The 16,979-nt window shown below is 41.4% G+C and overlaps 1 protein-coding gene across 2 annotated transcripts in view; it reads left to right on the top strand.

The window, feature by feature from the left end:
• The window catches only part of capn15 (calpain 15), a 40,632-nt gene that overhangs the window by 18,899 nt on the left and 4,754 nt on the right, over nucleotides 1-16,979 (top strand). For both annotated transcript variants that reach the window (XM_010776187.1, XM_010776186.1), the window contains exons 3-10: nucleotides 6,036-6,244; nucleotides 8,204-8,387; nucleotides 9,557-9,780; nucleotides 11,574-11,699; nucleotides 13,134-13,286; nucleotides 15,934-16,095; nucleotides 16,586-16,827; nucleotides 16,940-16,979. The exon at nucleotides 16,940-16,979 is cut by the window's right edge and continues 130 nt beyond it. In XM_010776187.1, coding sequence (XP_010774489.1) covers nucleotides 6,036-6,244; nucleotides 8,204-8,387; nucleotides 9,557-9,780; nucleotides 11,574-11,699; nucleotides 13,134-13,286; nucleotides 15,934-16,095; nucleotides 16,586-16,827; nucleotides 16,940-16,979 — 1,340 coding nt within the window. The remainder of the gene's footprint in view (nucleotides 1-6,035; nucleotides 6,245-8,203; nucleotides 8,388-9,556; nucleotides 9,781-11,573; nucleotides 11,700-13,133; nucleotides 13,287-15,933; nucleotides 16,096-16,585; nucleotides 16,828-16,939) is intronic.

Below are 16,979 nucleotides of genomic sequence, written 5' to 3'. Positions count from 1 at the left end.
GACCAGCCGTTATCTGTTACCTTTTTTTTCTCTTAATGCATTGCATAAAGATCGGATCGGGAAAAATCGGTATCGGCAGATTGTCAAAATCAAATGATCGGAATCGGATCGGGAGCAAAAAAAAGGTGATCGGGACATCCCTAATCAGAAGTCTTTTTAGCCTGGTCTGATTTAAATGTAAGAGTTGCTATTGTATCTAGGAAGATGTTACATTACTTTATGCGAGGAATCTTACTGTATAATAGGACATTTTTCTCTAAAAGACAATCATATTTTTATTATCCCTTTTAACCGACGCGCATCCATTTTGCCAAGTAATTAAAGTATCAATTACGGAGCTAGTTAAACAGACGCCTGTTCCTTCCTCTCCATCACTACACACCATAGTTAGAACATTTTCATCAAGCAGCGTAAATGTCAGATGTTAGGAAGTTAATCATTTACTGGTTTTTTTCTTAAGGGAGAAAATATAATCATGTTTTTGTAATTACGGGCTTGTCTGTCTTCTTAAAGATCTTGAATAATTATGCATTATTTACTTCATTTAGCACCTTGACATTTAATGTTCAAAGATCAAGAGGACTTTCAGAGGAATTGTTCATTCATGAGCCCTGATTGGTCGAATTCAGAGTGTTCAGCTGTTTGGAGAGAGAATCTTCTTCTGCTGCCATATTTGGATGTGGAAACTTTTCCATGCCACTTCCTCTAATAAGATAGTAGTTTAACGACAGATAGGGATGCTCCGATCGATCGTTCACCCATCGATATCGGCCGATACTCACTCTACCGATCGATCGGTGCCCTCTAAACATGCCGATCGCGAGAGCCGATCGCATGACGTAAAATGATGACGTGAAATACATAACACTTTTTTTCTCTGGACGCGGCAAAATAAACTGACAAAATGGCTTCACCAGTCTGTCAATATTTCAAGGTGTTCGAAACAGACATTAAAATAGCGGTATGCAAGGAGTGCGCAGCAGAAATCCCCCGTGGTGGAACAAAACAACGACAATTTAATACCACAAATTTAATTCGACATTTGAGAGTTCATCACAACCAAGTATACGGCGAGTATGAAAGGCAAGCCAGCGCTAAGTCAGTAAAACCTCCGTCATCCACTCAGTTGACAGTGAGTGAAACATTTAAACGGCAGGAACCCTATAGCAGGGACAGCAAGAAGTCAAAAGAAATAACAGCAAAGGTAATGGAATTCATTGGACTTGATCAGCACAAGCGCCAGTGAATGAGCCCTATTAACTGAGTTTTAAACATCCCTTTAAAATGGAAGATCCCGCCCGCTCACTCGATCGTACTGGCGATCGGCGATCGGACCCAACATTGGCGATCGGAGCATCTCTAATGACAGATCACATTCATTATAACATCAATGTAGACAATATGTTTAAGATCCATTTAATCTGTGATTCTCTTTTTATTTTATGATCGACAAATCCACAATAGAGTGCTTTAGTCTAACGGTATTCATTCGTGGGAGCCCGTCTCTCCGATTTGATGGCACCATATTCTCTCTTCATGTTTACTGTGGTAAGGGTTAGGGACAATGTTGATGGACAGCCTCAATATGTTATTATGGTAGGATGATTCATAATTCCCAAAGGGTTGACCTAAGCAGGTTTGCATTTAGTGGAGCAGTTTTGTCTTTAAAGCGTGTCACAAACTCTTGTGTGCTGTTGAACACTCATAGTCAAAATATAAAAAACTAAAGACGGATTTTTCTACTTGCCCTAAAAGACCTAAGGCTGCTGAGAAAAGACATTTGAATGAATAAATGAATAACAACACTTCCAGCTCAACTTAACTCTAAACTGCACCTTGGATAGGCTTGTGTTATGTTGAAATAGATATGCTGCTCATGGTTGTAAAATGGGTTAATTTGAGAGCATGTGTTCAGATAAATATTAATGAGACAAATGTGATTGGACTCATTTGAAACCTGGCATTGGACAATCTAGAACGGCTCAGCTTCAGGTCATTTTCCAGGCAGGCTATTATTCCCTAAATGAACTTGGTTGTCTCATTTGTGCCCATTCATTACACCTGCAGAGCACCTATCATGCCATGTTTACAATAGCATGGAGTGCGCTCTACTATGCATTATTAATGGCTTCTTTGAAAGTCAAAGGGCTCATCTCTGCGAGCGTGGGAGGGGAGTTGGCTCAGTAGGAAGGATATCAGAGATCCCTCATCCCCACCTTCCCATCCTCTTTTCCTAATTTAGGAAGCAACAGTTAAGCCGGTATTTCTTTTTTTCTCATCTTTCCATTTCTCCGGCAAATATTTGAGGCTCTAGCTGTGCACTCTTCAAAGCACTCTCCCATCTTCATCGACTTTTTATCCCGTCTCCCTCCATCAAATCTATCCCCGCATGCTCACCCTGTTTCCTTTTCTCCCTCTTTTTGCTTATATCAAAAAAAAAAATGAAATCTCCCTTTGCCATCCTCTCCATCCTCAATCCCCTCTCCACACGACTGCACTCAATCCCCCAGTAAAGTGTGTGTGTGTGTGTGTGTGTGTGTGTGTGTGTGTGTGTGTGTGTGTGTGTGTTTTTAAGGTGAAAACAGGGCCTATTTTTAGAACCAGAGCTGGAGAGGAGCAGAAATCAGCTGCTTCCCTATAGCGAGTGTAATCACTGACAGCATCAAGTGCCGCAGCTCAGTTTGAGGGGTCAGAGAGATGAACCGGAGCAGTTGGTAAACAAGCAGAGCTACTTTTTCTAGTCCGTCACTGTCAAAGGCATCAACATTTGGCAAGCACCAAAACACCAGTGGTTAAAATATAATAATGTTTAAAGTGTTACAAAAGCATGCGGGGAGTCTGAGCACAGAAAAACAGTGAAGGTGTCAGTGTCTGATCCTTTTCTCTTTGGGTTATAGCGCATGGTTTTGCTGATGAAACCTTCCCAAGAGTTTGTTCAGATTGCAGCAATCAATAAAGACCAAAACTACAGCAAGAAACAAGAAATATGAGTCTTTCTTTGGTCCTTTTTCCCTGCCTCCTTGCCTTTCTACTCTCCTTGATTTGGTTTTGAGAGCGAGAGGTGTGTGTGCCTGACGCCAGCGCCCCAGAGCGTGTCCGCTTACTCACTATGCCAGACGAGTAAACGCTGCTAACAGCCATCAGCGCCGCTAGTGAACTGTAAAGCCCAGCATGGCTGGAGCGGGTTCCTCCGTTCCCTTTTCCATGTCACCCTCTGGGGGAGCAACACAAATATGCTTCATGGCAACAGGCTGAATATTGTTTGTTTTCCTTTTGACACTAGTTGTCGGTTTGAATTGTTGCAACACAAAATATGTAATATTGGGTTTTGCATTTTAGATTGTAAGGCTGCACAATTAATTACAATTCTATTGAAATGGACTGGTGCAGTATTCAAATCGCAAGAATCACATTTGTTAAGGGCTAAATATTTGTTAAAATGCCAGTTTCAATGAAGAAGTGTTGAGATGCAGAGGCATACAGTACCACTAGTATTCTGCAGATTCAGCAATACACATTTGTATGGTAAAAATCACGCTATGATCATTTAAAAAATAATATGCCTTTGTGCCACAATGATCAATTCCTCCTATATCAAAGCGCCATACTGTATCATTCAAAAATATTTGCAATTCTTTTTTTACAAATCCTGCACCCTACATACGATTGTATCTAGTGTTTATCTTCTGCAAACAATTGTCATATCTCAGTGATAGTATTGTACATTCCAGGTTGATTTGAGATGCTTATTTTGTGTTCATTGTATGGCGCTTTGAAATCCAGCTCCTTGTCACCAAATATTCATTTTTCACTAGGTTGTCTTCAACATGTAGATATCTAGCTTACTTTAAAAAAGAAAATCCCTTCTTAAATCCTGCCAGTCATGTGTAGTCTGGGAGAATGCGGGAGGGCAGCAGCGGGTTTTCGTAGCTCTGAATTGGCTCATTGCGTCTCGTTTGCACGCTGGCATGTGCCCAGCGATAGAATCAGAGACAGCAGCAGCAGGACGACAGACAGCTAGACTTACGCTGGCCGTATCACAACACCGCAACCCGAACGGTAGCATAAATGCTTCTCTGTGTGTGTGCACGTCATTCACACTTTGGCACTTATGTTATTACATACATACCACACTGCTTATGATAATGCATGCATTTAGCTTGTATTAGCTCAAGGATTCTTAAGATTCCTAATGGAGTTGCATTTCCCTGTGACTCATAAGATTAAATGGGTTCAAAATGTCTTGTAAATTAAAAAAACAAAAAAACATTTGGCCCATAAAACACCCTGGGCTCCCCAGATGTGAGAAGGCTAATATTAGCATGTTTAGCACAGTGTAGCCCTTATGGACAAAATGCTGGTTATCCTGTTTTTTTAAATGACTCGGAATAACCCGCTTGACGATATGAGAGGTGAGTGCAATCTTGTTATTGTAGCTAACATCCATTAGAGCCAAACAGGATTGATCTTCCAAGCATCTGAAATGATGATGTTTGTGCAATACGTTTGATAAATATGCAGTATATGTATTTCTGTGCTTGTTTAGAGCACTTTAGTCATATTCATGTTCTGTACAGACTGCTCTGAGTTACATAAATGTCCCTGCTTGGGCATTAAAAGTATATCTTATCTTACATTAAAGTTTGAAGTTCAGAGGCCAAAGCTTTTTCCCTCCATCCCTGTGGTAAATCCACACGGCCCTGAGCCCACACAGTGAGAGCTGGCACAAGGGTCACACATAAACTGCAGAATCTGTAAGCTACAAGGAGACCTCGGATGGCCGGAGTGCTGAAAGTGATTCTGTCTGGTTACTAATGCTGCTTCTAGACTACAGAATTGGATTGTGGGTCTGGCAAGGAATCAATTGGCCTCAGCGTGAGCCACCCGTCGGGCGCCCACATTACACCCCCCGCCCCCCGCCGGGTCCACTCCTGACACCACAAACAGGAAAGAGGATAGGTTCTGCGTGCGCGGCTGTTGGCCCTCTCCGGTGTGTGTACAGGAGTTTAAGATAGGCAGATAGTGTGTCAGATTGGGTGTCTAGCTGTTTAGTTCAGGTGCTGTGTACAGTACAAAGGCAGCTACATTGTTAAAGCCATTAGGAATGCTCAGTGCTCTGCAGAGAATGTGTCAGAAGCTGAAGCGTTTGAAATGTTTCAGAAGTGATTTGCATATGTGTCCTGTATCCTGCCTGCTACACGGCGCCACATCAGGTGTCCTGCTGTGCAGATGTTTGATGCCACACCAACAGCGGGCCAGTAATTCCTGCTGCCACACCACTAACTGTGGAAGGCAGGAGCTTGTCCTTGTTCTACCCCGAATCTACGCCTCATGTAGTGTCCTGTATTAATCATCATCCACCTGCAGAATATGTGGCATGCAGGGAAGAGATTAACGGTAGAGCTCCAAGTGTCCTTCAGGCTTGCATTATGCATTTGAAGTGATCTCATCTGCTCATTTGGGCATGATGATTAATACATAGGACAGACTTAACAGGAAGCTTTAAAAAGTTTCAAAACATTTTATAGAACTACACAAATGAATAACCTTGACCTAAAAATGTATTGTACACTTTTAGGACATTACTCTTTAGAATGCCGTGGATTATGCAATATGAGTCTTTATATCTATATGACATGAAAAGTACTTACGTAGTACTGTCAAAAACATTTGGTATTTAATAATCTAATGAGTCTAACTAAAAAAAAACATGTAGATACATATATTTGATGAACCATGTCCATATTTATTTCAAGAATGCAGAAATGAATAATTTGATATTTTTTGTGCTGATGTTTTTTTATAATATTTTTTAATAAGCCTAAAGTAGGTTTCTGCCTTGACTGCACATGCATTTTATTTCTGTTAACCTTTAATCTCTCTTAAAAATGTGCAAATCAAACATAATATAAGATGATTCCTCTTAATAAAGATCTTAATAAAATGGTGGTGACATTTATTTTAACTGGTTCAGTCATCTCATCCTTTTGTTCCCCTCTAATTGTTCCTCTGCTGTCTCCCCCTGTTTGGCTCAGAACTCGGTGAACTTTGTGGACGACAGTTTCCCCCCCGGTCCTCGCTCCGTGGGCTTCCCCGAGGGCGACAGCGTCCAGCAGCGAATCAAAAAGTGGCTCCGCCCCCACGAGATCAACTGCAGCAACTTCAAAGATCGAGGCGTCAAGTGGTCCGTCTTCCGCACGCCACGGCCCTCTGACATCCTGCAAGGCCTGCTGGGAAACTGCTGGTGAGCTGACAGAACCGCACGGGACACTTTGAGGAAGATAACCTGAAAGAATCTAGAGACATTTACATAATAATAACTTTAAAAAACTGGGAAATCTACCCAGAGTAATGCTTTAGTTTAAAACAAAATATCCTAAAAGAGCAACATGACGTTTCCGTTGAGTCCTTTTGAAAGGTCAGCTTTAGACGAACACTACAGCCTGAAGCTAGCATTGAGAGGTGGAGACAGTGACCGAGAGGCAGTGAAACAGCAAGTCAAAGAGAGATAGGGAAAAATTGTGAGGCAGGAAAATGAAAGATGGCGGGCATTAAATAAAAGAGGAAGCAGGGCGTAGGTGGACAGATGTACAGATACACCTGACCTGACAGGAGGATTAGTCACAGGAATGAGTGTTGACATTTTTACTTCCTGCCCTTGTTCCGCGTGTCCTTTCGTCTGTGTGTGTATATATGTGTGTTACCCTCCTGCCATCTTCCTCTTCACACAACAAAGAACCTTCAAAAAGTTGTGCCAATAGGACTACTCGCCCCACATCTCCTGCAAACACGGCTTATCAAAAAATATCCCCAGAGCTAAATCCTCTTACTCGCGACAGGATGTAACCCAAATACTTCTCTCTCTAATACACACTAACATTGTCCTAATAAACTAGCAAATAACCCCGCCCCCCTTCAGCCAGCCAATGAATGCAGAGGAAAGTAGTGCCAGTCCAACCTTGTCCTTGAGTACAAGCTGACATTAGTCACATTATGACACGGCTAATTGGATTTCCCCTTGATTTCTTTTTTTTTGTTGCAGATGATTGGTTTTTCATCAGCGGCTAAATGGGCTGATCTGGCTCACTCGGCTGCCACTTTAACAGATGACATTGTATAGCTTTATTAATACACATTTCCGAACCCACACAAAGAGTTTCAGTCTGCTGCACTGACACACATTGAGTGGACTCAAAGAGATATTATTGCTTTCATCTGTAACTCCAGTCCTCTCCTTTCTTTACTTCTGTTAGACAATGACATCACTATGTAAAGCTTGCACTTTTATGGGCTAGTGCTCCAACCCATTGTAAATAATAGGCTAAGGGGCGGGACATCTCTAAGTGGTTGACCAATCAAAAAAGAGCCGGCCAGCAGACTGGTCTCTGGTCTCAGACAGAGGGTGAAAAGAGGTGCTGCAGCACAGTATGAGTAACACTTTTTGATATTAAAGCATGTAAACGTGACACAGGAAAAACAGTTATGAAACCAGAACATTAGCATAATAGGGCCCCTTTAATGTAGCGTGTCAGTATACTTGAAATCAGTGGTGAGTCATCAGCGTACAAAGATAAATACTTTTCGATCGTGGTCCCCAAACCTCAACCGTTTGTTGGCATTTCATCAGCTTTGTATGATCTCTCTCCACACTTTCAGATGAACTTATGCTCACTTTAAAATCTATTCCTTTCAAGTCGGATCCTCGCGTCCCCAGCCTCCTTTCTCTTCTGTGAGGAATTAGCATTTTTCTGATGTATCCGGATTTTTGATTAACTAAATTCTCTTGCAAGCTAATTAGGGGAGGCGAGCTGGTTTATCTTTGCTGCAGGCTGAATGAAAAGCAATGGGGAGGCAACCAGAAGGCATGGAAGCTTGACTCATAACACCTGATTGATTTTCAATAAGGGCAAATCATGTTAAAAAAATGATGTTAAAATAACAGCTTGAGGTACTCTATGTTTTTGGAAAGTGATGTTTTAATCCACATTTACAGCTGATTGTCAGTCTGTGTGTTTTTGTTCTGATTGCAGTCGACATTCCCTATCACTGCTTGTCTTTTCTGACTAAGCTGGCGTCCATTCATCCATCCACCTGTCCGTCACAATCAGCTGATCATTTCTATCTTATCTCCATTTGTTTCGCCGCTGTCCTTCCCCGATCCGACGTTTCATTTTCCAAACCACTGATCTTTATCCCTCTCCAGGTTCCTGAGCGCGCTGGCGGTGCTGGCGGAGCGTCCCGAGCTGGTGGAGAGGGTGATGATCACCAGGACTATCTGCCAGGAGGGGGCCTACCAGGTCCGGTTGTGTAAAGACGGCACGTGGACGACGGTGCTGGTGGACGACATGCTGCCCTGCGACGACTACGGATACCTCCTATTCTCCCAGGTCAGGAAAAAAGATCGGGAAGGTGGAAGTAATTTAAGGAGGGAGAAGTGATGGATGAGAAAATAGATATTCATTGATATTCAGTGGACAAGATGCATTATTTGTGTCAAAGGTCGAACAATACAGAATGGCTGGAGAGGAAAGAAACATTCCACTCTTATAATGTGTGTCCTCTTTCAGGTCAGAGAGGTTAGAGAAGATAGATAGCAGATACTTACAGAGGCCCAAACTAAATGCTGACACATGCACACTATGTACACTCTATATACCCTCTGACATTCCTTTTTTATCTCTCGCACCACTTTGTGACCCTTAAAGGGGAACTCCCCACATCAAAGAGTGTCTACAAGTGTTAGGGTGTACTACTGCATATGAGAGTTGTGTTGATATAGCTTCTCCTGGCTCCAGAGGGAGCTGCACAGAGACGAATAAACTGCCATAAGTGCAGTCACTCGAGTCGGTGTCGGTTGAAGACTATACGTTTGGAAATGAGAAAAGAATATCTGGGTTATGTGGAGTTTAAACAGAAGTCTTTTTGTATTTGTTATTCTTGTAGCTAAAGACACCCAAATCTGGGTCGGTACTGTCAGCAGTATTATAAACACTATATATTTGACATAAACACTCTAATTGATCTGTAAGCAGGACCACTGTTAGTTGCTTTGTGTTTGTTGATGCGGTTGCAGCCTAACATCAGTGTAATATTAACTTCTTAATATAAGTTCAAGCTTATTCATGATCCAGCGTTTCATTACGAGTGTGTCTCAAAGGACCCCACAGAGGAGGATTATACATGGAGGTCTAATTAATTACCAGACAAATTAAGTGTGGCGTTATGAAATAAATAAAACACAGAGAAACATAACCAGGCGTACACATGCTGCCGAGACACACTGTATAATATCAGATCTACATAATGTGGATAAGAAGAAAAAGAGATATTAGTCTCATGTGAATTCCTTTACAATGATGAGTAAGAATGCACCAATGGCAGAATGAAATTATAAGGCAGCAGTAATAAACACAGTGATGAAAAGATAAGAAACAATATGATCAACCTTTAAACTCTACCAACAGGTTCAAATTAACACCATAAAACAACATCCTGTTACAGTGAGCTACACTCAGACTTTACTAAATGTTTCCTCTTCCTCTTTCCCATCCTGCAGGCTCAGAGGAAGCAGCTATGGGTGGCGCTGATAGAGAAGGCCCTGGCCAAACTCCATGGCTCCTACTTTGCCCTGCAGGCGGGGCGCGCCATCGAGGGCCTGGCCACGCTGACGGGGGCCCCGTGCGACTCCCTGATGCTGCAGGTCAGCTCCACCAACCCCCGGGAGGAGCCCATCGACACCGACCTCATCTGGGCCAAGATGCTCAGCTCCAAGGAGGCAGGGTAAGAGGAGGAAGGGTGGGATTTGAGCAGAAAGGAACATTGTTCTTTGCCGGATGTTTTTTCTTCACTTATTCCTCTACTTCAGCGGTTCCCAACCGTTTTCAACTCAGGGCCCACTTAAGAATAAAAAAAATATGTGCGGCCCACATTCAACCGTAAACAATACGGAGGCTAAATAAAGTTCTGATTGGTCAATTCAGAACATGTGACAAGTTGTTAATCCAGTAGAACAGACGATCAAGGACTGTAATGACTGTTGCTAAGGAGGATCAAGAAAGGAGGTTAAAAAAAAATCTTAATAATGAAATGTTTCCACACAAATCCTAATGTTTTACTTATAATGAATAAGTAGGGGAATTCATATTAGATTTTATTTTATTTTATTTGCACAAACAAACGGATAACAAAAAGATAAGAAAAGTGACACTAGAGGATAAGAAGCCACATGCTGATACAACAGACAAAAATAAACAACAACCAAAGTTTAAAAACAGAATTGTAAGCTAAGATCATTTTGAAAGTGTGGTGGAAATATCTCATTCAAATAAAGATTCAAGTCAAGATTGTCTTGTGAATGGCAAGAGTCTGAATGAGCAGTGTGTGTGGTGCATCTGGTTTACATGGAGCTGTTGAAACACCTGCGTCCTTAAGAATGCCGACGGAGTGCAAAAACAACTCCCTATCGCTATGGTAATACAGAGATACACAGTTAGTTGTGAATTAAAACATATTGTTGTGTTATGTGGGAAATAATGACTCGGTACTTTCCCACTCATGTGAAAGGCACTTAGCAATACGCATAAATTACTAAATGGACATATAAATGGATATCTTATATTAACATTTATAATGCAGAAAGCTACAACAACAAGAGTTTGACGACAAAAATGTCCAAATAATCCAATAAAAACATTAAAAGTGAAAAAGAAAAGCACTGGCCGTGTCCACTATAACTTTCTGTGTGTTAAATAACAGAATGCATATAAATATTGATTGGTATTTTCCTGTACAAAATATTAAAAAGTAAAACATCTTATTGGAAAACCAGAGGATAAACATTATGTCGATCAGAGCTTCAAACACTAAGGTGTTACAAAATCACAAAGGTGCTGAATGCCAATTAGCAGCTCCCTGTATGTCAGCAATGGAAGAGCTCTGCCAATCAGCTCTTTGATATGTGAGCACTCAAAGCAACACGAGACAACAAGCAGGACTCCAAAGAGGCCAAATGATCTGAGGCCAAATTGGAATTGGAGGTCCATCTGTCAGAAAACGTGTGGTTTTATTCAACATATCAAAGGGGAGCCTCGCTTTGAATGCATTAAACATTAGTATGCGTTACTAAACAGAGACAAGCTGCAGAAAAGAAGGAGCAGCTGTCACATATCAAATGAGGTGTAACTGATATTTGTTTTCGTAACCGTCTGCAACATGCAGTTTGTTCTGACCATTAAGTTGGCTTTAGTTTTTTCAACTTTATGTAAATCTTACACTGAATGCTAGGGCTGCTCGATTATGGCAAAAATCATAATCTCGATTATTTGAGTCAATAATTGTAATTGCGATTATTCATTGATTTTGAAAACATCCATTTATTGGAGAAAAATAATTTGAACAGTATGTTTTTATTTTTTTCCTGAACTTTAAGTATAATTCAACTGAAAACCCCAAAAAAAAATTATTTAAAGAAAAAAAAAGTAATAATAATAAAAAAATAATCGTTTTATTTCGATGACGTTGTTTTAATCGTTGCATTTGAGCAGCCCTACTGAATGCCGTCCATGTCCTCCCAGGTTTCTGATGGGTGCGTCTTGTGGAGGAGGCAACATGAAGGTAGACGACGTTGTGTACGAGTCTCATGGTCTGCGGCCCCGACACGCGTACTCCATCCTGGACGTACGAGAGGTGCAGGGTTACAGGTACGAAGAACTGTGAACTAAATGGATAAATTACCTTTCTATGAGTTCTTATACCTCTTTCCAACTTGATGTTTCTCTTTTCAAATCGATCTGATCTCTATCTGTTTTATCTTTGCATTAGAAAATATATAGGCATTTCAAGTAAGCATGAACTTAGAACAGCAAACTCAACTTTAAAATCTTTTTAATATGGCTTTTAATTTGGGTTAACTTTCAATTCTCACTGGTATCGTTGTCCATGTTTTACTGTATTTGTTCTGTTTTGCTTTTAAAGTTTTTTAATTGTTTTATTTTAACCTATTTTCATTTCTTGTCAGCTTTTAATTCAATGGATTTTCATTTAATTTTCATTTATTTTAATATTGTTGTTGTGTTTTCTTCTTGTTCTGTAAAGCACTTTGGGCTGCTTTGTGCATGAAAGGTGCTACACAAAGAAAGTCTATTATATTATTACTATAGTGTTTAGAGGCTTGATGATTAGATCTGAAGGTCCTGTGTTTCTTTTTTAAATAGTAGGACAAAATAGTACAAAAGTGTGACATATGCATTTCTCTGTCAGTCGGATAATGTTTTAGGCCTTTTTCAAAATCAACAATCAGCAACTGACATTGGGTATATCATACAAACAAAAGTTTAAAATGGGAATGCAGAATGTGGGAAAACATGTTGCAAGATCCTTATCTAAGTGGTTTCATGGCTGTAACCTTTTCCTGTCATCTTTCATCCAAACCAATGAGTCACGCAGTACGATTGACTGGCATGGGTCTGATTCAAGGAAAGAAACCATGTCTCAGATGTTCTTTACTCATTAAAAAAAGCATATTTAGAAATAAGTATCCTCGGTTTGGATAGATTGAGCAGATGCACACTCTGTTAGGGCACTTCTGGAATGATTCATATGTTAATGTGGCGGAGGCTTGGTGCCAACAGAGAGCAGGTGCACAGCAGTTCATGGTGATCACTTTGATCAGCATTGTGAGTCCACACAAAGCTTCCTCTCCTGTCCTACCTGGGAGAGGAGGGGGTTGCCGTAAATCCCAGATGTAATTTGCTCAAGAGCCCCCACACAACCCCTTTAATTTACCAGCATAAAGCAATCTGAGTGGAAGATTGTGCCACGGCGCTTGATCTAAAACGAGTCGGGAGTCCTCCTGCGAAGTGCCAGAGGAGATGAGAAGCAGCTTGAAAAAGCGATTCACCTGCATTTAAGAAAAGGGGGGGGACGGGACTCCAGTATGGTTTCCCATTATCGTCCGAGGATTCTCTCGGTAGGGAGAAGGCAGTAAAATGAAATGGGTTGTTAAAAACTAGGCAATGATCCATAAGAGGAGCAATTTGAGTCTGCAGAGATGGAGATACAGCGTTGACTGGAAGGTGTTGTCACTAACTGAATGCCCCTCTCTTCCCTCACTGACCGTCACTGTTTGGCTTCAGGTTGTTGCGGCTGCGTAACCCGTGGGGACGCTTCTCGTGGAACGGAAACTGGTCGGACGAGTGGACAGAGTGGCCGCAGAACCTGAGGCACGACCTGATGGCCCACGGCAGCAGTGAGGGGGTCTTCTGGATGGAGTACAGCGACTTTATAAAGTAAGTAATCAATTAAAAAAGGCCCTATTATGGTTTTTGGGGTTTTCCCTTTCCTGTAGTGTGTTATATAGATTTGTGTGCATGTAAATGGTCTGCAAGGGCTTAAATCCCTGTGTTCCCTCTAGAGGGAGTTTCTCTCCCACACACTCCCCCCCCCAAATCACTACAAGTCTGGGCATGTTGAGAGCTGTACATACACACAAGGGGAGTTAGTCGGTTCCGTAAGAGCCAGCATGCGGGACCGGGATTCTGGGATTTGTAGTCTTTCTAGTTGCGTATTTTTCAAAGTCTTATATTTCAACGACAAACTGTGACTTTGTTGACATGGAAATTATTATTTAAGATTGACAAACATCATATGTGTAATTGATGGCACAATTCAAACGGGATCAAATGATAATCTTTCTCTCTCCATTGACTTCACTGCATAATTTTTCAGAAATAAGGTCCCATGGGGCGGAAGTAGATGGGCATGACTTCGCCACTCTATAGAAATATGAATCATATCTGCCTCAAACCAGTTTTAGTTTGTTACGGAAATAGTACGCTTATTTGTACTTGGACAGATGACATTACAATGACATCACATAATCTTTAATCCACAACTTCTTTGTTTGTAGACGGGTATCGTCTCAGAAAGTGACTCACTCTTTCAGACTTATTCATTCATTCATTCATTCACTCGCAGTTGACTTTCTTCCACCTAGTATGCACCAGAGTATTAGCAGCAAATAAAGGGGAAACTTGAGCATAATATTATTGCTTCTGGTCCCTTTGATTTTTTATTTTGCACAGATTTTTCTTCTGCTAATTTTTGTATTTTCTATTATTATTTGACCTTTATTCACCCAGGATAGGTCTCATTGAGATTAAAAATCTATTTTTTTCGAGAGAGACCTGACCCAAGAATGGTAACAGCACAGTTACAGACCATTTTAAAACACACAATCACAACACACAGTCATACAACAAGTTAGCCAAAGCATTTACAGCCACAGCGGCCTGCTTCAAGGTCATTTAGTCACTTTGAGTTTGCTTAAAGAAACCAGCTCTCTAATGTATTTGAGACATGGCGGCCGTGGATGCTAACGCTTCACTATTTGTGTTATTCATTTAAGCTTCTGTTAGCCGGACACAGGTGAAATAACCCTTAATCGTGCCATGATGGACGCACGCAATGTGCTTTAAGTGATGGATAGTTTAGTCATTTCATGCCCTGCTGGATTTTGCTGACCATCAGGTGTTGACTCCAAACTGAATGACAGCTTTCTCTTAATTGTTTTTATTTCTCGGTTTCATTGGTTGATCAGGATTTGTCAGGCCTGTACTTGTCATTACTCTCAGGATTGATCTAATATGACAAAACTCGCTGTCATTCAATTACACACATTAACAGGTTTTGACAGGTTTTTTTTGCTGTGCTAATGTGTGTTTTTATTTATTATGCATAACCATTTCTTTGGCAAGTGACCTTTGGGAGGTTAGTAAATTATGTTGCCTTTAACAGCTTGATTGAAAGTAATCTGAAACACAAAAGGGAGCGAGTTGATGCCTTGTAGCTTCCTAAAATATAAGTGTAAGTAAAAACAACCTAAATGCACTCATTTACACCAAAAATAACCTAATCTGTGTGATTTGTGTGTTTTTAAAGAGGGCATATTATACCCATTTTCAGTTTCATTCATTTGTATTTTGCACCTCTACTGTGACTGCTTATACTAAAGACCATTTACCTGCACAAAAACTAAGCTAACTTTATTAACAGCACTTGCCTAGAAAAATGTTTTCCCTCCCTGTCAGCAAAGCATCTGATCAATAGACGTTGTCACAAAGTCCACCAGGTTAGTAGGTTGACCTGAAAATAAATGGTGCGTGAACCTGGCGGTTATTCCTGTGTATCGGGCTGTTACTCATGTCCCTCGTGTCCTTAAAAACAAGAGGCCACAGAGATCAATGTGTCCGGCCTCCTGAACAAACCGGAAAAATGTGTGTGTGGCCTCGAAAAGACCCGAATCCCATCTGTCTTCTGACTGTTTATTGTTTACTCTGTCAGATAAATAATCTCTTGGCTCTGTGCTAGATAAAAGCCTACAGCATATCTCTGCTAGAAATAAAAAAGTAGCCAGCTTGTTGGACAAATACTGTATTGGACTAATAGATGCTGATTTCACAAATATATATATATCCTTAAAACGAGCTGAATTCTAAGAACCAAAAGATGTTAACAGCAGACATGTTCATCTCCAGCAATCAAAGCCTACTCCAAAGCTGCCTTGTGCCTCTCTTTTTTACCTGTCTCGTCTTCTCAAGTGTCAAAAGACAAAAGTAAGATGTAAGACAGTTGTCTGTGCGAGGTTAGGAAGTGATGAAACAATGAAAAACACTCAGAAAGTGAGGAAGGGAGCGTCTCTCTCGGGGGCTCGGTCTTTGAAGAAGGAGGTCTGACATGTTAGAAAGGTAAATGGTGTTTATTCAGCAGCAGCCTCAGAGGCTATGCTAATATTAAAGAGCTCCTGGTGATGCATGCAAATGAGACGGAGAGAGCAGCGGGTCAAATTGCTGCTGTCTCGGAAGAACCGCTTTTCTTTTGATACCACATATATGAAACTAAAGGAGAATGCATCCTCTCATCCATCTCCTCGGACAGGTACTTTGACTCAGTGGACATCTGTAAGATCCACTCTGACTGGCAGGAAGTGAGGCTGCAGGGCTGCTTCCCCAGCAAGGCCAGTGGCCCGGTCACCGTCACAGCGCTCACCGTGCTGGAGAGGACGGCGCTGGAGTTTGCTCTCTTCCAGGAGGGAAGCAGGTGAATAAAAGAAACAAAACATCCCATTAATTCGCAATATCTCTTACAAAGAGGCAATTTGTCACAGGCTCCATATACCTCCACAGGAATACTGTGAACTGCTTACCTCGAGCAGTTAAAATCTATTATTCCTTGGTATTTCTCCCTATTCATCAATAGCTTCAATTACATCATTATTACTACATTCAAATTGTTTCTATCTAACCTCTACAGTCAACCTAGCTCTGTGTAAATGCTGTACAGATTTATATTGAATGACCATGTTTTTGTAATTTAGCTGTATTAGAGGTATTTTATTCCCTATGCAACACAGACATTTCTATACCTTATTGCAGCTACATGCTAGAGCTGCACAATGAAGCAACGTTGTATAGAAATAGCAATATAACTTCCATGGTATCTGACTGAGGGTCAATAAATCTTATGTAATTTGTTTCTAAGTTTATCGTTCTATTTCCATCTTCTTTGCTCACCCCCTCTCTCTCTCCAGGCGTTCGGACACAGCGGACAGCCACCTGCTGGACCTGTGCATCATGGTGTTCCGTGCGTCCTTCGGCAGCGGCAACAAGCTGACTCTGGGCCGCCTGTTGGCCCACAGCAAGCGAGCCGTGAAGAAGTTTGTGGGCTGCGATGTGATGCTGGAGCCGGGGGAGTACGCTGTCGTCTGCTGCGCCTTCAACCACTGGCAGATGAACGTCAGCGGGACGCCAGTGGGAGGTCCACCCACACCCAGTAGGTTTACAGAAACAAAACACACAAGCAAGGCTTTGTTGTTGCCTAATCATTTACCCCTGTTTACCATACAGTAGGAGGTACTTTTTAAAAGCGTATTTCTGTCCTGCAGTCTCCAGTCCTACCAGCGCAGCAGCACGGCGGCCCAGCAA

Source organism: Notothenia coriiceps, unplaced genomic scaffold (assembly GCF_000735185.1).
Source record: "Notothenia coriiceps isolate Sejong01 unplaced genomic scaffold, NC01 NC01_scaffold00016819, whole genome shotgun sequence".
NCBI classification, from domain to species: domain Eukaryota; kingdom Metazoa; phylum Chordata; class Actinopteri; order Perciformes; family Nototheniidae; genus Notothenia; species Notothenia coriiceps.
This window is presented reverse-complemented; position numbering and strand designations above follow the sequence as displayed.